Genomic DNA, 27,005 nt, shown 5'->3' with positions numbered 1-27,005 from the left:
GGGACAACATGTGATATTTTCAGATGTGAGGCAAACTTCTTGTGTGTATAGCCAGCTTCAGGGAAAGCCTTCATAAGAGATAGTCAAAAGACTTCAAAAATTTACCCCGTTTCTGCATTTTCAGTTTCCAGTCCATTTTCCCTTTATCTTTTTTTTTCTTTTATTAAGGTCATTAATGGAACTCCCGGGACAGAGACAAGACAGAGACAAAGATCAAGTCAGAAAAATAAGAAAACTAAGAGTGCAAAAAGACTACAATACTAACCAGGAACTGAATCGTACAAGGAATAGTCCATACCAGCCAATGAGCTGGAGAAGTCGTGTCCTTCTTATATATTATATATATATATAATGACATCTGGAAACACTGGACCCATCATACAAGTGTCACAGAACCCGCTCCAGATAACACATTACAATGGACCTAGAACTGGGAATTTTGAAGAAGAAGTGAATATTGTATCACTGATGCAGCAGAACGGTTGACCAGACGTCGGAAATTCCTCTCCCCGGGAGCTTCTGCTGACAATAAGTTCCCTGCATCTACACAACCGATCAGACATTGTACAGGATCCAGAGTCCTGAGAATTACTCAGTATTAATGAGGTTATATCGGCTTTCTGCAAATTATTTTTTTCAGTTTTCTAAATGATAACAATAGATCCGTGTAATTGAACGATCCGGTCTGTGTAGTCTGAGTTTACCAATTTTCTGCTTAGTTCATGCAAAACTCATACCAGAATCTTGCCACATTGGCAAATTTTTGTCAGCACCGGACATACACTATGCATAGAGAACTACAACTCCCAACATGACCTGACCCAATGGTCCAATGGACCTTCGAGGACGATTTATTTTGTGTTATGCTTCAATGTTGTAATGAGTTTTTTAGATGACAGTAGGGTCAGTGAAAGTCGGTGGCTTTTGCAGTCTTCTAGATGCTACTAATCTGCCATCAGATCTCCTGGTAAGAGTCATGAGAAGACCAGGGCCTAGAAGTTTCCAGTCTGTAAAAAAAAAAAAAAAAAATCTCTATTTGTAATGTTTCTATATTGCTAAAAAAAATATTTTTTATTCATTATTATTTTTTCATAATTTTTTATCCTCCAATTATATGTATTTATCATTCATTTAATAGAAACCGAAACTGGGAGGAGAAATAAAATCACATAACAGCCACGTTTCGGCATCTTGGTGCAGTGTCGTGAAGTTCACCTAAAAGTTTATTTGGGGCCACTGCTTACACCCTCCTTTTCAATGAAGGATACCCCAAGCAGAGAGCAGCCTCCAGAGATTGGTGGGACTTACCCTCTAACCCCCTTGACACCTTTAAGAAGTTGATATCAGTTTAGGCCCCCCTCATACAAACCTCTACCCCTCCCCTTTAGAAGCCCCCACTTAAACTTCTTCCCCTTCCTGTCCAACTCTATTGACCTTTTATACTCCCCCATTTATAATCCTTCACAAATATCTCATTTTTTGTTATAATAATAATAATAAAAGATTTCCCTGTTTCTTTCTCTGCGGTGGCCTTCAAAAGTTATGACGCCCCACAGCCAAGGCTAATGGTGGAATAGATGCTCCCTCAAAATCCGGGACATAGAGTAGTACATTATAATATGGGTGGTAGTCTGGGGCTCAAACCTTCTAGGGGACCCATTGCCACCCAAACCACCCACCAAATTTTATACTGAGAAAGATCTTCACCTTGTACATCTGTACCTGCTCTCAATACACATGTACACAAGAGTCATTTCAAGTCTTTTGAAGGTCCTCCAAATGTTCCGAGACCTCCATTCCCCTTGAAACTTGATTCTAGTACCATATGTGGGACTTGTAGAGGCTAAAAATATTCATACAGCCCATGGGGACATACATCCAGGACAGTGGAACAGATCTGAAAACCCTGGATTGTCCCAACCTATCTGGAATGGTTGGGGGCGACATGAAGAAGTCAACCACAAACATCTCCACGGTGCTCAGAAGAGATGCAGTTTCTCCAGCAGTGTCTCCATCTGTCCATTCTGGACTTCCTTTAACAAGGAATTTGGCGTTTGGTGCCATTATTAGCCCCAGAGATGTCTTCTAGACCTTTTAGGTGATCCCTCTGCATTGGTTATCACTCAAGGCTTCTTCCAGGAAACTTCTACTATTTTAGTTATAAGACCCAAACCTTTCGACCTTGAATGAGTTGAAGGACAAATGGACATCATTTGCTTGGAACATGGATTGTATATCAAGAGAAAGGCCCTACAAAATAATAATTTAGGGGCTATGGCCGGTTATCCTTCGTTTACCATCATCTTCTGATACTGCTGATGGAGAAGATAAGGACCCTAAGGGCTGGGTAGGGAATTCCCTCTATTATGTTTCATAATAATAAGATCCTTGGTTGAATGCAACTTAATGTTTGCAGGATTTAGGAATAATTGTCTCTCTCAATCTACTCTTGCCTAGGATCAAGATGCAAGCTGCTTGAAAACGGGTACAAGCTCAGGGTGGGGGTATAGGGTCTAGGTTCAGGGACTAAGTCCAGAGTTCTGGATCAGGCAATTTCCAAATAAGTTTGGGGGTACAAGGTTCTAGTTCATGCATGATACAAGGTTTGGGTTGTTGGATCTGGTGGGATACAATGCTTTCGGATCAGGCAGGATAAAGAGTTCTATATCAGGCAGGATAAAGGGTTCCGAATCAGGCAGGATACAAGGTTCCAGATAGGGCAGGATAAAGTGTTCCAGATCAGGCAGGATAAAGTGTTCCGGATCAGGCATAATACAGGGTTCCAAATCTGGCAAAATACAGGTTCAGATACAGGTTAAAGTTCAGATTTGGGTTCAGGGTAACGGCTCAGGTACAAGTTTAGGGTTTCAAGTCCAGTAAAACTGAAACAGACAGTAGAGCTACAGGTCACAGGAAAAAGTTAGACCCTGCATCATTTAACCCACAGTCTGACACAGAGCTCCAGAAAGAAACCACTCAACTTTCCAGGGATCAGATACTGCAAGGCAGCTGTCCATCATGGCTCCAGCAGACAAGTCCAGGGTGTGGTTACGAGCTCTGATCTATGCAGACCATTCAAAGGATTTTGACACAAGCCCTGAGTTACCCATGACCTCTGTGCCTGCCTACTTGCCCGTACCGTGCTAACCTGCAGGGGACAACTGGATGATGATGTTCATTTTTATAGGCTCAAAACAGAAGACAAACGCATAGAGAGGCTTTTAGTAAAATGTTTTAAAACCAGGGTGAGTAAAAGTCTCATTCATTATATATATATTTCTCGACAGACTAGAATAATGCACCCACGGGTATAATGAATTTGTCTCTGACTTGGTCGTCTATGTTCAATTCCATTTGGATTTCTCGTTGGATAATTTTGCCGACAGCCAGGGGCGTTGCTAGGGTTGTAAAAGATCCGGGGCACGGGCCCCAATACATATGTAGCGCTCTTTTAGTAATGCCCCCGCCTGTACATAACCCGTCACATAACAACTTTACTGACAGTGTATACAGCTACAGAAACACCAGAGAAATCCCTACTTTTTCCCTCCAGTGACTGCAGGTGACGCGTCCTCCATCTTCTCCATTAGGCATCACCACATCTTATGTTCCTCATTGTCCCTACATCTTGGTTCCCTGGCAGTGTTATCCTGCTCCCGCCCCTAACAATCTCCCAAAATACTGAAAGGCAGCGCTCACACTTTGTCTTGCATTTAAACAAAACCAGGTGCGTGTTATCTAGAGATGAGCGAACATACTCGTCCGAGCTTGATGCTCGTTCGAGCATTAGCGTACTCGAAACTGCTCGTTGCTCGGACGAATACTTCGCCCACTTGAGAAAATGGCAGCTCCCGCCGTTTTGCTTTTTGGCGGCCAGAAACAGAGCCAATCACAAGCCAGGAGACTCTGCACTCCACCCAGCATGACGTGGTACCCTTACACGTCGATAGCAGTGGTTGGCTGGCCAGATCAGGTGACCCTGGGATAGACTAGCCGCTGCCCGCGCTGCTCGGATCATTCTGTCTCTGGATGCCGCTAGGGAGAGAGCTGCTGCTGGTCAGGGACAGCGTTAGGGTGTTCTATTAGAATAGTGTTAGGCAGGAGTGATTCTCAAAGAACCCAACAGCCCTTCTTAGGGCTACAATAACGTTATACTTTTTTTTTTTTGTTTGCTTGTGGCTGGGCTTGCTGGCACTAGTAGTGCAGCTAGTACCATATTGTGAGGAATTTGCAGGGGGACTTGCTACCGTTGTGTTTAGCTCTTAGTGACACACATATCCATCTCAAACACCAAAGTGGGACAATTTATTAGGGGTTTGATTAGAATTAGGCAGAGTCTACTGATTTTTTTTTTTTTTTACCTTTATTTCATTTTATAGCTCAAACTCATCTTGCAAAGCAGTGTGCTTTCATTGTAGGCAACAAAATAGCCATAGGAGAAACCCAACGGCTTACGTAGGCCTACAATAGCGTTATATTTTCCTTTTTTTTGTTTGCTTGTGGCTGGGCTTGCTGGCATTAGTAGTGCAGCTAGTACCATATTGTGAGGAATTTGCTGGGAGACCTGCGACCGTTGTGTTTAGCTCTTAGTGACACACATATCCACCTCAAACACCGAAGTGGGACAATTTATTAGGGGTTTGATTAGAATTAGGCAGAGTCTACTGATTTTTTTTTTTTTTACCTTTATTTCATTTTATAGCTCAAAGTCATCAGGCACAGCACAAAATCCAGTTGTGTGCTGTCAGTGTAGGTTAGAAACTAGCCATAGCAATAGGATAGCATCGTTTTGTTAAAAAAAAAAAAAAATAAAAAAATAAACACAAAAAAAAAAAAATTAAAAGTTTACACTTTAATTTGGACAATGTTTAACCCGAGGGCTAGGGGTAGAGGGCGTGGACGTGGGCGTCCAACTACTGCAGGGGTCAGAGGCCGTGGTCCTGGGCGGGGTGAGACACCACCTGCTGATGAGGGAGCAGGGGAACGCCGCAAAGCTACACTCCCTAGGTTCATCATGTCTCAAGTTACTGGGACTCGTGGTAGAGCACTGTTGAGGCCAGAACAGTGCGAAGAGGTGATGTCGTGGATTGCGGACAATGCTTCTAGCCATTTGTCCACCAGTCAGTCTTCCACGCAGTCCACCCATGTCACCGAAATCAGCACTCCTCCAGCTCCTCCATCTCAGCCTCCTCCCCCCCAGTCTGCCCCCTCCCAGCAAAATTTGGCATTTGAACCGGCATACTCTGAGGAACTGTTTTCTGGACCCTTCCCACAGTCACAAACCACTTGTCCGGTTGCTGCTGAGCAATTTTCCGATGCCCAGGTTTTCCTCCTGTCGCAGTCTGTGGGTGATGATGACATTATTGACGTAGTGGAAGAAGTGTGTAAAGAGGTGTCGGATGATGAGGAGACACGGTTGTCAGACAGTGGTGAAGTTGTTGTCAGGGCAGGAAGTCCGAGGGGGAGCAGACTGAGGGATCGGAGGATGATGAGGTGACAGACCCAAGCTGGGTTGATAGGCCGGGTGAACACAGTGCTTCTGAGACGGAGGCGAGTCCTATAGCAGAACAGGTTGGAAGAGGCAGTGGTGGGGCCAGACGGAGAGGCAGGGCCAGAGCTGGTGCATCAGCGCCAAATGTTGCCCGTAGTCAAGCTCCCGTGGCGAGGGCTAGATTTTCAGAAGTCTGGAGGTTCTTTAAAGAAACACCGGATGACCGACGGACTGTGGTGTGCAACCTTTGCCAAACCAGGATCAGCAGGGGTTCCACCACTACTAGCTTAACTACCACCAGTATGCGCAGGCATCTGAATGCTAAACACCCCACTCAATGGCGCCAAGCCCGTTCACCTCCGGCCGGGCACACCACTGCTCCTTCCCCTGTGTCATCTGCTAGTCAGCCCCCTGCCCAGGACCCCGGCCCAAACACCTCCCGTGCGAAAACCCCATCTTCGCCTCCACGATCCTCCACAGCATCCACCAGCGTTCAGCTCTCCATACCCCAGACGCTGGAGCGCAAAAGGAGGTAAAGCGCAACCCACCCACACGCCCAAGCCCTCAACGTCCACATCTCCAAGTTGCTTAGCCTGGAGATGCTGCCCTATAGGCTGGTAGAGACCGAGGCCTTTCGAAACCTCATGGCGGCGGCCGCCCCTCGGTATTCGGTCCCCAGCCGCCACTACTTTTCCCGATGTGCCGTCCCAGCCCTGCACAAGCACGTGTCAGACAACATCATCCGTGCCCTGACCAACGCCGTTTCTGACAAGGTCCACCTGACCATGGACACGTGGACGAATGCTGCCGGGCAGGGCCACTATATATCGCTGACGGCACATTGGGTTAACTTGGTGGAGGCTGGGACCGAGTCTGACCCTGGGGCTGGTCATATACTGCCGACGCCGAGGATTGCGGGGCCTACCTCGGTCCAGGTCTCAAAGGCCTACTATGCCTCATCCTCCTCCCACCCCTCCTCCACCTCCTCCTCTGAATTACCATCCGTGGGCATGGCGCCATCAGTCGGTAGCTCTAGGCACAGCAGCAGTGCCATCGCTAAGCGACAGCAGGCGGTGCTCAAACTGCTGAGCCTAGGCGATAAAAGGCACACCGCCCAAGAGTTATTACAGGGCATCACGGCGCAGACTGATCTGTGGCTGGCACCGCTGAACCTGAAGCCAGGCATGGTTGTGTGTGACAACGGCCGTAACCTGGTGGCAGCTCTGCAACTCGGCAGACTGACACATGTGCCATGCCTGACCCATGTGTTAAATCTCATAGTTCAGCGTTTCCTCAAGACATACCCCAATCTGTCTGATTTGCTCACGAAGGTGCGCCGCATCTGTGCGCATTTCAGGAAGTCCAGCACAGATGCTGCCACTCTCAGGGCAGCGCAGCGCCGCCTCCAACTGCCCGCTCACCGACTGTTGTGCGACATGCCCACGAGGTGGAATTCAACACTAACCATGTTATCCAGAGCTTACCAGCAGCGCAGAGCGATTGTAGACTGCCAGATGTCAACTTCCACCAGAACTGGTAGTCAGGTCAGTCAGCTTCCTCAAGTGTACAATGAGGAGTGGACGTGGATGTCTGATATCTGTCAGGTGCTGAGTAACTTTGAGGAGTCAACACAGATGGTCAGTGGTGATGCCGCCATCATCAGCCTCACCATCCCGCTGCTTGGCCTGTTGAAAAACTCTCTGGTCAGCATGAAGTCGGAAGCTTTGCGCTCGTCACAAGAGACGGGGGAAGAAGATTCCCTTGTTGATAGCCAAAGCACCCTTAGGTCTGTTTCTCAGCGCATATCGGAGGAGGTGGAGGAGGATGAGGAGGAAGAGGAGGAGAATGTTGGCAAGACAGAAGAGGGGACCATTGTTCAGTCCTTCACTGTTCAGCGTGTATGGGCAGAAGAAGAGGAGTTGGAGGAGGAGGAAATGGACAGTCAGGCCAGTGAGGGGAGTGAATTCTTGCGCGTTGGGACTCTGGCGCATATGGCAGATTTCATGCTAAGCTGCCTATCCCGTGACCCTCGCGTTCAAAGAATTTATTCCAGCACCGATTACTGGGTATTCACTCTCCTGGACCCACGGTACAAGCAAAATCTTTCCACTCTCATCCCTGGAGAGGAAAGGAGTGTGAGAATGCATGAATACCAGCAGGCCCTGGTTCACAAGCTGAAACAGTATTTCCCTTCTGACAGCGCTAGCGGCAGAGTGCGTAGTTCTGCGGGACAAGTAGCGAGGCAGAGTAGGCGACCAGGCAGCTTGTCCAGCACTGGCAGGGGTACGCTTTACAAGGCCTTTGCCAGTTTTATGTCACCCCAGCAAGACACTGTCACCTGTCCCCAGTCTTGGCAGAGTAGGGCTGATCTTTACAGAAAGATGGTGAGGGAGTACGTAGCTGACCATACCATCGTCCTAAATGATCACACAGCTCCCTACAACTACTGGGTTTCAAAGCTGGACATGTGGCACGAACTGGCGCTGTACGCCTTGGAGGTTCTTGCCTGCCCTGCCGCTAGCGTCTTGTCCGAGCGGGTTTTCAGTGCAGCTGGTGGCATCATCACCGATAAGCGTACAGGCCTGTCCACTGACAGCGCTGACAGGCTGACGCTTATCAAGATGAATAAAGCCTGGATTTCTCTGGATTTTCATTCTCCACCAGGTGAAAGAAGCTCAACCTGAATAATGTATGCACTCCTCCTCCTCATTGTCCTCCTTCTCCTCCCCTTTGTACACTAAAGCAGAGGAAACTGGCTATTTTTTGCCAGGGCCAACTGGCTCTAGCTATAGTACTCTATGTATTTAATTTTTCTGGAGGGCCACCTACCCGGTCCTCTGTTTTAAGCAATTTTTGGGAGTGCCACATACAGGCACTCAATCTATTTAATTTTTCTGGAGGACCACCTACCTGCTCCTCTGGTTTGAAAACTTTTTTGGACTGCCACATACAGGCACTCAATTTATTTAATTTTTCTGGAGGACCACCTACCTGCTCCTCTGGTTTGAAAACTTTTTTCGACTGCCACATACAGGCACTCAATTTATTTAATTTTTCTGGAGGACCACCTACCTGCTCCTCTGGTTTGAAAACTTTTTTCGACTGCCACATACAGGCACTCCATCTATTTAATTTTTCTGGCGGACCACCTACCTGCTCCTCTGGTTTGAAAACTTTTTTGGACTGCCACATACAGGCACTATCCAAATTAAATTGTCTCCATAGCAGCCTCCACATGTCGTCTTTTTAGCTGGCTCCACACGTTGTCGCCATTGCTACCTCCCCACGTCATCGCCATAGCTGCCTCCAAAAGTCGTCCATATAGCTGCCTCCATACATGGTCCCCTTATCAAACGAGGTGTGTCAGGCAGAATTTTGGGTTGTTTTCATGGATTCCACATCAAACTTGTTAACTTTGTCGCCACCCTGCTGTGTAATCCACAAAATATACTGGCAAACTTTTATCATTTACCGAGATTATTTCAGCGCTTCTTGCGCATCTGTTTACATTCCCCTCACCCGCCATATCCCAAACTTATAAGAACGCTACTACACTTGATCTTATACAAAAGGTTCTTAGAAGTGCTGTTTGGGGAGTAGCCTAGAGACAGGGGCTTGGATTGGCGAAAGCTCGCCTGGCAGCGGAGCGCCAGCTCCATCCCAAGATCCAACTAACATAGTTTTAACTGCAGCACCTTTAATCTACTACTAGTTCACTGCCTCCATACATCGTCCCCTTACCAAACGAGCTGTGTCAGGCAGAATTTTCAGGTGTTTCACCAGATACATAGTGGAACTCGGCCCATCTGTCGCCGCCATGCTGGAGACCTGAAGTTGCAATCATAGCAGCGCAATATGGATGCCCCATACTGTCGCTCTTAATCATGGAACCATTTCCGTAAAAACAATTAAAAATAGAACCACTATGCTATTCCATTATTCCTAGGTGAAATATTCAAACGACCCGGCCTGCTTTGAAAATTATAATTTTTTCAAAGTAAACGCTTCTGGCCCCCAGGCCCATTTTGGGTGGGGAGGAGCCGAGAGACAGGGGTTTGGACAGGCGAAAGCTCGCCTGGCAGCGGACCGCCAGCTCCATCCCAAGATTAGGCAGCCTCAGAGGCATCCATGCATGCTGCCCCTGCTGTTTCCTGTCCATTTTGCCTCCACGATCCTCCACAGCGTCCACCAATGTCTCCATGCGCAACTTTCAACTCTCTATACCCCAGACGCTGGAGCACGAGAGGATATGCAGCACATCATCCCCTTATCAAACGAGCTGTGTCAGGCAGAATTTTCAGGTGTTTCACCAGATACATAGTGGAACTCGGCCCATCTGTCACCATGCTGGAGACCTGAAGTTTCAATCATAGAAGCAATATGGATGCCCCAGTAGTCACTCTTAATCATGGAAGTCGTCTCCATGGCTGCCTCCCCATGTCGTCCCCTTATCAAAAGAGCTGTGTCAGGCTAATTTTTCGGGTGTTTCACCAGATACGTTATGGAACTTGGTCACTATGTCGCCACCATGCTGTGTTATCGACTAAATATACCGTCAACCTTTTGTTCACATAGGAAATCATTTCACCTCCTTTGGTGAAACCTGAGTCCATTTAGGGTATGTCGCCATGCCACTCTCTAGCCTGCCACTGCTGCCGCTGCCTCTGCATGCCGTCCCCTATAGTGTCAGGGTCAATTATTGGATGTTTTAGATGCTATCTAGCTTCATTCTGTCACTCTGTCATGGCCATGCTGTTGCCCATAATTTTGGCATAATGGTGCGATTAAGCAGCCTCAGAGGCATCCATGCATGCTGCCCCTGCTGTTTCCTGTCCATTTCCGTGGTGTTTCCATCATTTTCTGAGGTTCCCAGGTGTTTGGCCAAGCTTCCCTGTGCAGAGCCTTGGTCCCCTTGAAAAATGCTCGAGTCTCCCATTGACTTCAATGGGGTTCGTTATTAGAGACGAGCATTCGAGCATCGGGAAAAGTTCGTCTCGAATAACGAGTACCCGAGCATTTTAGTGCTCGCTCATCTCTAGTGTTATCCATCACGCCCCAACAGTAATGTGCCCACACAGCCCCCCAGTAATGTCCCCACACAGCCCCCCAGTAAGTAATGTGCCTCACACAGCCCCCCAGTAAGTATTGTGCCCACACAGCCCCCCAGTAATGTCCCCACACAGCCCCCAGTAATGTGCCCCACACAGCCCCCCAGTAATGTCCCCACACAGCCCCCCAGTAAGTAATGTGCCTCACACAGCCCCCAGTAAGTAATGTGCCCACACAGCCCCCCCAGTAAGTAATGTGCCTCACACAGCCCCCCAGTAATGTGCCTACACAGCCCCCAAGTAAGTAATGTGCCTCACACACAGCCCCCCAGTAAGTAATGTGCCTCACACACAGCCCCCCAGTAATGTCCTCACACACAGCCCCCCAGTAAGTAACGTGCCTCACACAGCCCCCCAGTAAGTAATGTGCCTCACACAGCCCCCCAGTAAGTAATGTGCCTCACACACAGCCCCCCAGTAAGTAATGTCCTCACACAGCCCCCCAGTAAGTAATATCCTCACACAGCCCCCCAGTAATGTCCCCACACAGCCCCCCAGTAAGTAATGTGCTCCACACAGCCCCCCAGTAATGTGCCCACACAGCCCCCAGTAAGTAATGTCCCCACACAGCCCCCCAGTAAGTAATGTGCCCCACATAGCCCCCCAGTAAGAAAAGTGCCCCACACAGCCCTCCAGTAAGAAAAGTGCCCCACACAGCCCCCCAGTAAGAAATGTGCCCCACAAAGCCCCCCAGTAAGAAATATGCCCCACACAGCCCCCCAGTAATATCCCCACACAGCCCCCCAGTAAGTAATGTGCCCCACACAGCCCCCAGTAAGTAATGTGCCTCACACACAGCCCCCCAGTAAGTAATGTGCCCCACACAGCCCCCCAGTAAGTAGTGTCCTCACACAGCCCCCCAGTAATGTGCCCACACAGCCCCCCAGTAAGTAATGTGCCTCACACAGCCCCCCAGTAATGTGCCCACACAGCCCCCCAGTAAGTAATGTGCCTCACACAGCCCCCCAGTAAGTAATGTGCCTCACACAGCCCCCCAGTAAGTAATGTGCCTCACACACAGCCCCCCAGTAATGTCCTCACACACAGCCCCCCAGTAAGTAATGTGCCTCACACAGCCCCCCAGTAATATCCCCACACAGCCCCCCAGTAAGTAATGTGCCCCACACAGCCCCCAGTAAGTAATGTGCCTCACACACAGCCCCCCAGTAAGTAATGTGCCCCACACAGCCCCCCAGTAAGTAATGTGCCTCACACAGCCCCCCAGTAATGTGCCCACACAGCCCCCCAGTAAGTAATGTGCCTCACACAGCCCCCCAGTAAGTAATGTGCCCACACAGCCCCCCAGTAAGTAATGTGCCTCACACAGCCCCCCAGTAAGTAATGTGCCTCACACAGCCCCCCAGTAAGTAATGAGCCCACACAGCCCCCAGTAAGTAATGTGCCTCACACACAGCCCCCCACTAAGTAATGTGCCTCACACAGCCCCCCACTAAGTAATGTCCTCACACAGCCCCCCACTAAGTAATGTGCCTCACACACAGCCCCCCAGTAAGTAATGTGCCTCACACAGCCCCCCCAGTAAGTAATGTGCCTCACACACAGCCCCCCAGTAAGTAATGTGCCTCACACACAGCCCCCCACTAAGTAATGTGCCACACACAGCCCCCCACTAAGTAATGTCCTCACACAGCCCCCCACTAAGTAATGTGCCTCACACAGCCCCCCCAGTAAGTAATGTGCCTCACACACAGCCCCCTAGTAAGTAATGTGCCCCACACAGCCCCCCAATAAGTAATGTGCCTCACACAGCCCCCCAGTAATGTGCCCACACAGCCCCCCAGTAAGTAATGTGCCTCACACAGCCCCCCAGTAAGTAATGTGCCTCACACAGCCCCCCAGTAAGTAATGTGCCTCACACACAGCCCCCCACTAAGTAATGTGCCTCACACAGCCCCCAGTAAGTAATGTGCCTCACACAGCCCCCCAGTAAGTAATGTGCCCACACAGCCCCCCAGTAAGTAATGTGCCTCACACAGCCCCCCAGTAAGTAATGTGCCTCACACAGCCCCCCAGTAAGTAATGTGCCTCACACACAGCCCCCCAGTAAGTAATGTGCCCACACAGCTACCCCCAGTAATGTCCTCACACACAGCCCCCAGTATGTAATGTCCTCACACAGCCCCCAGTAAGTAATGTGCCCACACAGCCCCCCAGTAAGTAATGTGCCTCACACACAGCCCCCCACTAAGTAATGTGCCTCACACAGCCCCCCACTAATTAATGTGCCTCACACACAGCCCCCCACTAAGTAATGTCCTCACACACAGCCCCCCAGTAATGTCCCCACACAGCCCCCCAGTAAATAATGTGCCTCACACAGCCCCCCACTAAGTAATGTCCTCACACACAGCCCCAGTAAGTAATGTCCTCACACAGCCCCCAGTAAGTAATGTTCCCACACACAGCCCCAGTAAGTAATGTGCCCATACAGCCCCCCAGTAAATAATGTGCCTCACACAGCCCCCAGTAAGTAATGTCCTCACACACAGCCCCAGTAAGTAATGTCCTCACACAGCCCCCAGTAAGTAATGTACCCACACAGCCCCCCAGTAAGTAATGTGCCCACACAGCCCCCCACTAAGTAATGTGCCTCACACACAGCCCCCCAGTAAATAATGTGCCTCACACAGCCCCCCACTAAGTAATGTCCTCACACACAGCCCCAGTAAGTAATGTCCTCACACAGCCCCCAGTAAGTAATGTGCCTCACACAGCCCCCAGTAAGTAATGTCCTCACACACAGCCCCCCACTAAGTAATGTACTCACACAGCCCCCAGTAAGTAATGTGCCTCACACACAGCCCCCCACTAAGTAATGTGCCTCACACACAGCCCCCCAGTAAGTAATGTGCCTCACACAGCCCCCCAGTAAGTAATGTGCCCACACACACAGCCCCCCAGTAAGTAATGTGCCCACACAGCTCCCCAGTAAGTAATGTGCCCACACACACAGCCCCCCAGTAAGTAATGTGCCTCACACAGCCCCCAGTAAGTAATGTCCTCACACACAGCCCCCCACTAAGTAATGTACTCACACAGCCCCCAGTAAGTAATGTGCCTCACACACAGCCCCCCACTAAGTAATGTACTCACACAGCCCCCCAGTAAGTAATGTGATCACACAGCCCCCCAGTAAGTAATGTGCCTCACACACAGCCCCCCAGTAAGTAATGTGCCCACACACACAGCCCCCCAGTAAGTAATGTGCCTCACACAGCCCCCCACTAAGTAATGTGCCTCACACACAGCCCCCCACTAAGTAATGTACTCACACAGCCCCCAGTAAGTAATGTACTCACACAGCCCCCCAGTAAGTAATGTACTCACACAGCCCCCAGTAAGTAATGTGCCCGCACAGCCCCCAGTAAGTAATGTACTCACACAGCCCCCAGTAAGTAATGTCCTCACACAGCCCCCCAGTAAGTAATGTGCCCACACAGCCCCCAGTAAGTAATGTGCCCACACAGCCCCCCAGTAAGTAATGTACTCACACAGCCCCCAGTAAGTAATGTGCCCGCACACAGCCCCAGTAAGTAATGTGCCCGCACACAGCCCCCAGTAAGTAATGTGCCCGCACAGCCCCCAGTAAGTAATGTACTCACACAGCCCCCAGTAAGTAATGTCCTCACACAGCCCCCAGTAAGTAATGTACTCACACAGCCCCCAGTAAGTAATGTACTCACACAGCCCCCAGTAAGTAATGTACTCACACAGCCCCCCAGTAAGTAATGTACTCACACTAACCCCCCTTATTCTCCCCCTTCCTATCATGTCTCCCCCCTTACCTCACATATGCAGCTCTCTCTCTCTCTCTGTGCACTGCTTTCCCCGGCAGGTCATGTGACCATGACATCATCACAGGTCCTTCCTGTGACTATTATTCACCGGAGGCTGAGCTGCAGGGGAAAGCAGTGACAGCAAACGTTCTCATCAGGATCCGTGCAGGACACGGATCGTGTTGAGAGAGGGTAGGATGCCCGGGGAGATCCGGGGCACAGGCCAAAAGATCCGGGGCTTTTGACCTAGCGACACCCCTGCCGACAGCAATCATTTTATTAACAAACAACAATAGCAATAACAACCCCTAACCCGCCAACGCTGCCATGAATCATTGCCAAAACAGAAAACCACCAAGCTCAAATCCTACTACCTTCATTTTTAACCCAATCCCTTGACCGGTAACCAGTGGCGTAACTAGAAGCTGATGGGCCCCAGTGCAAAGACTGTGCCAGGGCCCTGACTATAATGTATGGTTTATAGTACTAGTCTTCTCATATGGGAAAGTGACACCATAAGGGCCCCCTAAACCTCTTGGGCCCAGGTGCGACCGCAACCTCTGCACCCCCTCAAGTTACGCCCCTGCTGGTAACACCTCATGCCCATCAATAGGGTGGGAGGGCGGTCAAACGTCTGCTGCCAAAACAAATTGGCTTCTCCTCCTTTACTCCCCATCTCTGTTGTGACCTCCTCTTAACGACCCTTCACATTACTGCTCCCTCCTTGGTTACCTACCTCCGCCATCCGCCATGCTGTGTCATGGTGGCTTCCCCCTCCCATCCGCTCCTTTATCTATTGATTCTACGTATGATCTTACACGTTTGGATTATCAGTGAGTTATTGTTTCACGCTTCTTCTTCCTCTTTCTTAGCCAGTGATTGATGATAGACTTGCTCTCCTTATACTAGTTACTGTACATTGTATACAATGAATAAAGTATCTTTTCTTACACATTTGTTGCGCTTTCATCTGTCGGTGGACGCTCTTTAGCTTCCGGCTGTGTGAGTAGCGCAATGTTTGTAACAGATTTATATATGAAACGTCTTCTAGTATCTATAAGTTACACGGCTCGTATCTCACATTTATCACTGAGCAGCTATAAAGGGTTAAGTTAAAGTGAAAGTACATTCTAGAGTTTCCCGCCAGGATCATGCAGCAGCAGCAGCGGAGGCTGGGACACATGTCTGCACTTACTGTCACTATTCTAGCGACTGCGATCTCCTGTGTGACCCCAGGTAAGTGCACATCACTCCTATATTAGGAGCTTTACTGCGGTTTAACCCTCCACGCTGATTTGTATATAGAACAAACATCCAGTAATTCTCCCGGCACACGCTTCCTGCACGTCCTGGCTGCGAGGGAAGATAAATGTGTTACATTGTGCTAGACATTGCTTATTCCTCGTGTTGTAATTGTTTTACTCACTTTTTGGAGACTTTTATTATGAATAAAAGGGGTGTGGTCTCTGGAGGTGGGCGTGGGCTAAGTTGTATTTACGGGGAAGATTTATTAGCAGTGTCTAAGAGCAGAACTGTTCTAGCTGCTGCTCATAGCAACCAATCAGAGGCGTCTGGCCGTCTTAATAGGGAGCTGTTCAGGAGCCACAAGAGCCGGCTCTTCTCAGTGAGCGGAGCTTAATGGGCCAGATCACTAAGAAGAGCTGGACTTCCCATCACTACTCTGCAGTCTCTGTCTATAAATTTTTAGTTCTCTCTGTACTAGGAGGGGAGATCTAGCTGCTGTGACTCACTGCTCCCCCCCCCCTCTCCATAGACTGCAATGTAATCAGACAATTCTGTGAGTTTCTGCCAAGCAAGACAGAATTCAGCAATGGTTTTACAGTGGAAAGCAGATTAGGCAAGAGGGATAGACATAGCTCCCAACCGTCCCGGATTCAGCAGGATAGTCCCAATTTTCAACCGCTGTCCCAATGCTCTAGGTGTTTGGGAGAATCTCCAGACTGCCCCTCTCTCCCCAACTTTGTCCTGCCTTCTCCTGGTTCTGTACATTAGAGAGACAGAGCCACCAAAGCATTGGGGCCTGGAGTAGGCGGGATTAGCCCCAGCTCCTCCTCCCCTCAGCTGGAAGAGGAAGTAAGACGGATGCGGGGGAACCAGGGAAGGTAAGTAACAAAGGGTTTTTTTTGCTTAATACCCTGGGACAGGAGGCCACAATAAGAGGAGGCTGGAGGACAGCAGATAACAGTATGAGGAGGATGGAGGGCAGCAGGCCACAGTATGAGACAGGTGCCACAGGGGCTAGAGGAAAGGGGCCACAGAAAGAGCAGGCTGGAGGACAGGAGGCCACAGTATGAGGAGGATGGAGGACAGGAGGCCACAGGATGAGGAGGATGGAGGACAGGAGGCCACAGTATGAGGAGGATGGAGGACAGGAGGTCACAGTATGAGGAGGATGAAGGACAGGAGGCCACAGTATGAGGAGGATGGAGGACAGGAGGCCACAGTATGAGGAGGATAGAGGACAGGAGGCCACAGTATGAGGAGGATAGAGGACAGGAGGCCACAGTATGAGGAGGATAAAGGATGGGAGGTCACAGTATGAGGACAAAGGAGGACAGAGACCGCAATATAAGGAGGATGGAGGACAGTAGGCCACAGGGAGAGGAGGATGAAAGAGGTAGAGGGACCATAGAATGAGGTTGATGGAGGGCAGGAGGCCACCATATAAGGAGGATGGAACACAGGAGTTCACAGTAAGGCCTCATTCACACGACCATATGGAGGATGTATGTACGGCAATGGTTGCACGAAGCGATATGGTGCTGCACATGTGTGGTACCATACCCCTCCGTACATGGGAAAAAGATAAGACATGTCCTATGTTTCCCCATGTTACAGCCCATAACCCAATGCATTGTTATGGAGAGGGAGGGGTCACAGCAGGCCACAGGATGAGACCCGCATGGTGTGTCAGTGTAACTGCAGCCTAAGTGGAGGATGGAGGACAGGGGCCACACTATGAGGGGGATGGAGAACAGGGGGCACACCATGTGAGGAGGGGTAGGGGTAAGAGTACTGATAGCATTTTGTGCACATTTGGTGAGATAAATAAAAGTGGAAAACCAAATGTAAAGGGAGGATAACATTTAAAAAGGGTTTAATATGTTACCGAGTTGCATTAGGGAGTAATATACTGGTTCACAGGGGGCATTATACTATGTGCAGCCATTAACGTTGATCTTACACTATGCTTATGGGTGTGACAAGGGGGGCGTGGTTAAGAAAAAAGGGGGAGGGGCTTTGTCCCTCTTTCTCTCCCCAAAAGTTGGGAGGTATGGGGATAGAGGATGATAGAGTAGGTAGATAAGATTTAGTCATCATATCCATAATCCCTGATGCTGACTCCATTCCCTTTAGGATCAGATCCTCCAGTAAACTGCACAGTGACCAGAGCCGGAGGCCGCGCTGATCTGACGTGTAGGATCTCGTCTCTCCTGGACGTTGTATTAGTCACCTGGAAGAAGAGGACAGGAGACTCCTACCAGACCTTGGTAACACGCAGTAGAAGGTTCGGGGTCAAGATTTCCAAATCCTATGAAAACCGCATCTCCGCTCCACAAACCAAAGACCTTGGGAAATCGACCATCGCTCTATCAGAACTAGAAAATGAAGATGACGCTTGTTTTATGGTTATTTTTAACATATATCCTGATGGAGCCCTGAAAGGAGACGTCTGTCTACCAAAACCTCGTGAGTATAACACAAACTGTAAAAGTAAAAGATCAAAAGAGAATCCTACATACATCACTGATACTTATCACATACATCACTGATACTTATCACATACATCACTGATACTTATCACATACATCACTGATACTTATCACACACATCACTGATACTTATCACACACATCACTGATACTTATCACATACATCACTGATACTTATCACATCCATCACTGATACTTATCACATACATCACTGATACTAATCACATCCATCACTGATACTTATCACATACATCACTGATACTTATCACACACATCACTGATACTTATCACATACATCACTGATACTTATCACATACATCACTGATACTTATCACATACATCACTGATACTTATCACATACATCACTGATACTTATCACACACATCACTGATACTTATCACATACATCACTGATACTTATCACATACATCACTGATACTTATCACATACATCACTGATACTTATCACATACATCACTGATACTTATCACATACATCACTGACACTTATCACATCCATCACTGATACTTATCACATACATCACTGATACTTATCACATACATCACTGACACTTATCACATCCATCACTGATACTTATCACATACATCTCTGATACTTATCACATACATCACTGATACTTATCACATACATCACTGATACTTATCACATACATCACTGATACTTATCACATACATCACTGATACTTATCACACACATCACTGATACTTATCACATACATCACTGATACTTATCACATCCATCACTGATACTTATCACACACATCACTGATACTTATCACATACATCACTGATACTTATCACATCCATCACGGATACTTATCACATACATCACTGATACTCATCACATATATCACTGATACTTATCACATCCATCACTGATACTTATCACATCCATCACTGATACTTATCACACACATCACTGATACTTATCACATACATCACTGATACTTATCACATCCATCACGGATACTTATCACACACATCACTGATACTTATCACATACATCACTGATACTTATCACATCCATCACTGATACTTATCACATCCATCACTGATACTTATCACACACATCACTGATACTAATCACACACATCACTGATACTAATCACATACATCACTGATACTTATCACATACATCACTGATACTTATCACATATATCACTGATACTTATCACATACATCACTGATACTTATCACATCCATCACTGATACTTATCACATACATCACTGATACTTATCACATACATCACTGATACTTATCACATACATCACTGATACTTATCACATATATCACTGATACTTATCACATACATCACTGATACTTATCACATCCATCACTGATACTTATCACATATATCACTGATACTTATCACATACATCACTGATACTTATCACATCCATCACTGATACTTATCACATACATCACTGATACTTATCACATACATCACTGATACTTATCATATACATCACTGATAATTATCACACACATCACTGATACTTATCATATCCATCACTGATACTTATCACATCCATCACTGATACTTATCACATCCATCACTGATACTTATCACATACATCACTGATACTTATCACATACATCACTGATACTTATCACATCCATCACTGATACTTATCACACACATCACTGATACTTATCACATCCATCACTGATACTTATCATATCCATCACTGATACTTATCACATCCATCACTGATACTTATCACATCCATCACTGATACTTATCACATACATCACTGATACTTATCACATACATCACTGATACTTATCACATACATCACTGATACTTATCACATACATCACTGATACTTATCACATCCATCACTGATACTTATCACATCCATCACTGATACCTATCACATCCATCACTGATACTTATCACATACATCTCTGATACTTATCACATACATCACTGATACTTATCACACACATCACTGATACTTATCACATCCATCACTGATACTAATCACATACATCACTGACACTTATCACATCCATCACTGATACTTATCACATCCATCACTGATACTTATCACATCCATCACTGATACTTATCACATACATCACTGATACTTATCACATACATCACTGATACTTATCACACACATCACTGATACTTATCACATACATCACTGATACTTATCACATCCATCACTGATACTGTTTTTTTTTTTTTTTTTTTTTATAGAAAATTTTATTGATCATAACATTAAAACAGGTACAATGAACGGGGTTGCGAAAGTACAAAATACAAAAGTACAAAATTACCTCTTAAACAGTCACAGTAAAGGAAGTTACAAAATGCAAAAAGTACAAGAGTACCTCTTATTCATTTAATTATGCTTATATCTAGGTACTCTACTCCTCTATTTTTCATTTTACTCTTTCTTCCTTTTTTTCCTCTTTTTTTTCCCCCCTTTTTTCCCTCTTCCTTTATTCTTTTTTCTAGCCTTTCCTTCCCCTTTCTTCCCTTCTTACTCCTTCCCATTTTCTTTTTTCTTTTTTTCCCCTTTCATTCCCTCTTTCTTTTCCCTTCCTTCCCCTTAACCCTTTTTTTCCCCCCGCCTCCCTCCCTCCCCGCCCTCCTCCGCCAAGCTGGGGATGCTGCAAAAACAAAAACACAACAAAAAAAAAAAAAAGAGAGAAAAAGACAAATCCCAAAGAGATAACACAGTTCATTAGTTCTAATTATCACCGTTATTCCATTCCTTCCATATTTTTGCTTCCGGGCCATCTATTTTTATGCTAGATTCGTATCTTTTAACTTTTTCAACTAGATTACGCCAGTTCCCTATATCGGGTTTTTTTGTCCCTTTCCAGTCCTTAATCAGAATCAGTCGGCCCAAAAATAGTAATTTGGCCACCAACCTTTTCCTATTTTTTGACGTTGCTATCTCAGTAGTGTAACCTAGGATACCTAGTAAAGGTTCGCAGTGCAAAGCCAGGCCCATAGTTTTCCTGATTTCATCAAAGATTTCCTGCCAAAAGACTATAGTCCGTGGACAGGACCACATAACATGTGAAATATCGGCAGACTCCTGCTTGCATCGATGGCATTTAGAGTCTGTTTTCAGACCAGCTTTAAATAACATATGGGGTGAGTAGTAGACTCTATACAGAATATTTAACTGAATAAACTTGAAATTATCATTTATTGATACCCTTTTTACTTCCTCGTATATTTTGTCCCAGTGCTTATTACTTAATCCATTTATACACTTTCCCCATTTCCCTTGACTTACGTGAGTAATCCCATTATTAATTTCGTCCATAATTCCCTTATATATCCTCGATAAGTTTTTTTTCCGCATAATTCATAGCGTATAATTTGGAGATTTTGGGATGTGTCGTGATCGTGAATAAATTTTTATTACTTTCTGCATGTGCAACGTGTTTTAATTGTAAATACCTAAAAAGGTCTAAATCAGTGAGAAAAAATGTGTGTTTCAGTTCACCAAACTCTTTAATTTGTCCTCCCTGGAATAACTGTGCAACATACCTAAGCCCTTTCTTCTGCCAAAAATCCTCCCCTTCAAATTTAAAGAATTCTCCCAAATGCTGATTTCCCCATACCGGTGTCCATTCTATTGCTCCCCCTACGCCTAGTAACGCCTTATATTTCTGCCACACCCGGTGCAACATTACTGCTATTGGGCTAAACTGTGATGATTTTTTCCTATTTATATTCAGTGCGCCCGACTCCAGAGCAGAAAAGATATTTTCATGTACTCCCCCAATTTGATCTAATATTCTTTCAAAAATATACGAGTTCCTATTTTCCCCAATAAACAGGATTTGCGAGGCAATATAATAGTGAAAAAAGGATGGGAGAGATACTCCTCCACGCGTAACACTTTTCCATAAGAACTCTTGCTTAATACGCACTCTTGACCTCCCCCATAAGAGTTTATTCAGGATAGCTCTCAATGCTCTAAACCATCTGTCCTCAATCCAGCAGGGGCAATTCGTAATAACGTACAGGACTTGTGGGAGGATAACCATTTTAGCCAGTCCAATCCTATCTCCTTTGCTCAGAGGTAGTTTACTCCATATACCGACTCTCTCTCCTAATCTCTTGACCAAGGGGGCTATGTTCAATTCGGGGAAATCAGTGACCTTAGTGTTGATTTTAATGCCCAGGTATTCGAAGGTACCACTATTGTCTATTAGGGCAAGTTTCTCAGCAATCGCCCCTGGAAAGTCGTCAATTTTACATACTGTAGATTTCTTCCAATTTATTTGTAACCCCGAAACTTTCGAAAACTGTTCTATTGAATTCATTGCTTTTGGCACCGACTCCAAGGAGTCCCCCAGGCACAGCAGAATGTCGTCTGCATAAAGCAGGATTTTATCGCCAGGGCCCCCGCATCCATACCCCCTAATACCCTCATCCCTCCTAATGGCAACCGCTAGAGGCTCAATGAACAAGGCATATAGGAGGGGTGAAAGCGGGCAACCCTGACGAGTGCCCCTGGTCAAAGTAAATTCCCGGGACAGCCCCCCATTGACCTTTACTTTAGCCCTGGGTTTTGCATAAAATAACTTTACACACTCAATGAATTTCCTTCCCAGGTTGAATCTTTCCATTGCTTCCCAAAGGAAGGCCCACTCCACCCTGTCAAACGCCTTTGCAGCATCCAGAGACAGGATGTAGCGGGACCCCCCCTGCCCAAGTTGGATGGCACCGAACAATCTGTGTAAGTTTGTCTTGATACAGCGCCCCGGGATAAAACCCGTTTGATCTTCGTGTATTATATCTCTAACAACTTTTTTCAGACGGTTCGCAAGCAATTTGGCGAACAATTTCACATCTGTATTCAGAAGTGAAATTGGACGATACGACTCTATTACCGTCGGGTCCTTATTCTTTTTGCAAATCAGGGTGATACATGCCTCGTACATTGACATGGGAAGATTACCCTCCCCTTGGCTTGCCTCCCATATGTGAACCAATAGGGGAAACAGAATATCGCCAAACTTTCGATAGATCTCCATTGGAAAACCATCGAGGCCCGGCGATGAGTTCCCAGTAAATGTACCAAGCGTCTCCTCAAGTTCCTGAACTGACACAGGGGACTCCATCATGTCTCTTTGATGTTCCGATACTTGGGGTAATGGAATGTTGTCAAGATATTCGTGGATTTGGTTATATGTGCTCTGTAGGTCTGAGGAGTATAGATCCTGGAAGAAGAGCTCAAATTCTCTCACAATTTCGCCCTCATCGTTAGTCACCTCCCCAGATGTTTTTTTGATGGCATTGATCATGTGTGTTTTAGCATTACATTTAATTCTCTCGGCTAACCTTTTCCCAGGTTTGTGTCCCTCGCAAAAATCTTTTTGTCCCTGAAAGAAGATTCGCTGTTGTGCTTTATCCGACAAATATGTATTGTATTCCTGCTGGGCTTTAACCAAATCCCCCCGCGTCTGCTCCGACTTATCATAAATGCTTTTCTCCTCCAACTCCACTACCCTGCTTTCTAAGTTCTTTCCCTTTATATAGAATTGCCCACGTCGTTTTTTTACTTCCCTTGAAAGGTAGTTCCTAAGGAACATTTTGATGGTATCCCAGACAACCAGGTCAGGGGCAGTGCCCCAGTTAGTCTGAATAAAGTCCTTCAGGTCTTTTCTAATATGTTCTAGATTCCCTATCAGGTTGAACCAGTGGGGGTTGAACTTCCACTGGGTCGGTCTCTTTCCACTGTTTCTAACCAAGAGCTCTAGGAAAATCGGGGAATGGTCTGAGATGGTTCTAGTGCCGTACTTCATATTTTTAATTAATGAACATCCTTTATCATTTGTTAAAGCTATATCAATGCGTGATCTAGATTTATAGGTCTGACTATAGCAAGAAAACACTGTTTTATTACCGTATAGGGACCTCCAAACGTCTTTTAAACCTATCTCCTCGCAAAAACCTGCCAGCTGTGTATACTGAACCCTATTTCTATTCTGATGGAGAACTGATTCTCTATCCAACTCATTAGACAACACGCTATTGAAATCCCCCACCAGGAACACGGGGTGCTCCATTCCGTCGCCCACAAACTCCACAAACTTATTCAAGACCTGAAAGTTAAATGAGGATGGAATGTACACAAAACCCAAAATACATCGGACGCCGAAAAGGAGCCCTTTGAGAAATATAAATCTACCGTCGTGGTCACATAGTGAGCGTTCGATTTGAAAATTTACCGACCTGTGGACGAGGACTGAGACACCCCGTGAAAACTGTGAAAAAACTGAGTGAAATTCCTCTGAGCTCCAACCTTTCCTAATTAAGTACGTCTTGTCATACGTCAGATGGGTCTCGAGAAGGACAACAATTGCCGGTAGATGTCTATTTATTATGTCCGTTAGAATGCATCTCTTTTTTTTTTCGTTAAGGCCCCTTACATTCCAGACAAACAATTTAACCGACATGGGATCTTAGGGAGAAGCACACACGGAGAAGAAAAAAAAACAAAAAAAAAAAAACAAACACACCCCACAGTACCATAAAACTTAACTAAGCCTTATTAAGAAAGATGTGACTGACACCGGGGAATTAAAGGCCCTTTGCATCCAACCATTCCGTTACTGTGTCCGGTCCGGAAAAAATGCGTGTGATCTTGATGTATAATTCTAAGACGGGCCGGAAACAGTAAAGAGTACTCCAACCCTGCCAGTCTCAGCCTTTTCTTGATTTCAACAAAACTCATTCTTTTTTTTAACGTTTGAGCTGAATAGTCTGGGTAAATAAATACCCTTGACCCGTTGATGCAGGCTTCTGAGACTGAACGGTTCCATCTTAAAATTGCGTCTCTGTCGCTGGACACCAGCAATTTACAAAGGATTGGACGTGGTGGCGCCCCTAGGGGCGTTCCTTTCCTAGGCGTAATTAGATGTGCTCTTTCAGTACAGAAAGACGGGGATAGCTTTTCTTTGCCTATTTTCTCCAGAAACCAATCCCTAAAAAATCGGACAGCGTCCTCTCCCTCCGCCCTTTCTGGCACTCCAACAATACGAACATTGCTGCGTCTGGAACGGTCCTCTAAATCCTGAACTTTCTCCCTTCTTCCTTGTTTTCAACAACTAACTTTTGATAGAGGGTTTTCGTATTTACATTATCTTTTTCTAACTTGCTGACCTTCTCGTCGGTAGATTTTAACTTCTCTTTAATCGTATTAAGATCCTCTCTTAATAGGGAGATATCTGCTCTTACTGCCCCCACTTGTTCAACCATATCTGAATTACATTTCTTTATGGATTCCAAGATTTCCTTCAGTATTTCTCTCCCCTCTCCAGTTTCACTATTTTCGCTTGGATCCTGTTCTAAGGGGGAGAATCGAGAGCCAGTGCTTTTTGCTGCTGATGCGGTTGACTCATTACCCCCTCCTCTCTGACCTGTTCTGGTCTTGCCTGGAGGGGAATTCCAGATCTTGTCTAGCTTATTCTGTCCGTCCGTTTTTCCACTATTTTTGTCTTTGGATGGGGATGTACCTAGGGATTTTCTCCCTGTTCCTGCACCTTTTGGCCCCATCTTTATCTGTCTAAATCCTAACTAAATCACGATCTCTGTATCATACAAAAATTAGAAAACCAAACATGGATATGCAATAAGTCAAAGAGAGACCTATGCATAAAAGAGGGACAAAAGCATACAATTTTGTTCTGGCTGCCTTTGTAGCTGTAAATAGCAAGGAACCAACAGACTGTCGATGTCAAACGTTGGCCACGGACTATCGACCAGTCTTAAATACAATATCAAGTTGACATTGAGATAGCCCGTAAAAGAAAAAAAAAAAACAGCAACAAAAAACACAAACAGGCAATGGCCGCAGTTAATAGGCACAGACAATAGCAACAGACATTAGTCGTAGTTGGTGACACAAGTTATTAACGGCAAGTCATAGCAGAGTTTTATAATCACAGTGATTAGCACGTGGCAACCGACAGTGGCAGCAATCGGTGGAAACCGTCTCAAACAGCGATGCCGGCAGACAGAAACGGACAGTCGCAATTAATGACAAGCGGCAACAGTCCTGGGTCGCCGTTAATGGCACATAGAAGCGGACAACTTTCAAAGGTAGCGGTCCTGGATGGCAAATAATGGCAACGGTTACTGACCCCTCCTCAAGACCGGCCCGTATATGGAAAGGAGTTCCTCTGTTTGCTACAGTTCTTTCTTTTCTGCTGCTAGGTCTAGCCGGCTCTGCTGCTTTCCGTTAGTATACAGGGTTAATAATAGCTTGCAAGCATAAACAAACGTACAGGCAGTAAGCATGTTCCAGCGGACGATAATGGGCGTTAAATGGCCGCAGTAATTAGCAACGAATAATTGGAGCGTTTGATGGAAACAATTTCTAAGAGATAGCCCTGCTACTAGCTCTGCAGTCGGTGGTAGCATACGCCGGTGACACTCAAATAAACACTCCTGCAGTGGCCCTGCTCCAGAGGGTGTCAATAACCGCAATTTAGTAGCAGCAAATACCAGCAACAGTTGATAGTAGCAGTTCATACAGGGTAACCGAATTCACAGTAGGTACAAAAATAGCAATAGACCATTGCAGCAGTTGATAATAATAGCAGCCAACCCACGCAGCAGTAGATGTTAGAATTACGGCAGTTTATATGCAAAGTTAGTGGTAGCAAAGTTAGTAATAGCACAAGCCAGCACAGTTTGGGCAAGCATTCAGAGGGAAAAGCATGTTATCTCACCACCTCCAGAAACAGGTCGCACTGCAACGGACCTTCCATATAGAGGGAGAAAAACTGAAGTTGAAACCAGTCCGGAACCATTACATGTTCCCAGGGTCTTTTTTTGGTCCCAGTAAAGCCCTGCCTGTTCCAGGCAGCTGTT

The 27,005-nt window shown here is 46.3% G+C and overlaps 2 protein-coding genes across 2 annotated transcripts in view; both read left to right on the top strand.

Annotated features, from left to right (window-relative positions):
* The window catches only part of LOC140119628 (uncharacterized), a 128,274-nt gene that overhangs the window by 29,393 nt on the left and 71,876 nt on the right, over window positions 1–27,005 (top strand). The gene's annotated exons all lie outside the window — the stretch shown is intronic.
* Window positions 15,546–27,005, top strand: part of LOC140116807 (uncharacterized) — a 30,351-nt gene continuing 18,891 nt past the window's right edge. Inside the window, exons 1-2 of the mRNA XM_072133245.1 lie at window positions 15,546–15,632; window positions 17,775–18,107. Coding sequence (XP_071989346.1) covers window positions 15,548–15,632; window positions 17,775–18,107 — 418 coding nt within the window. The 5' untranslated portion in view covers window positions 15,546–15,547. The remainder of the gene's footprint in view (window positions 15,633–17,774; window positions 18,108–27,005) is intronic.

Source organism: Engystomops pustulosus, chromosome 2, assembly GCF_040894005.1.
Source record: "Engystomops pustulosus chromosome 2, aEngPut4.maternal, whole genome shotgun sequence".
Lineage (NCBI taxonomy): Eukaryota > Metazoa > Chordata > Amphibia > Anura > Leptodactylidae > Engystomops > Engystomops pustulosus.
The sequence above is the reverse complement of the archived record's forward strand: the minus strand, read 5'-3'. Positions and strand labels throughout refer to the sequence as shown.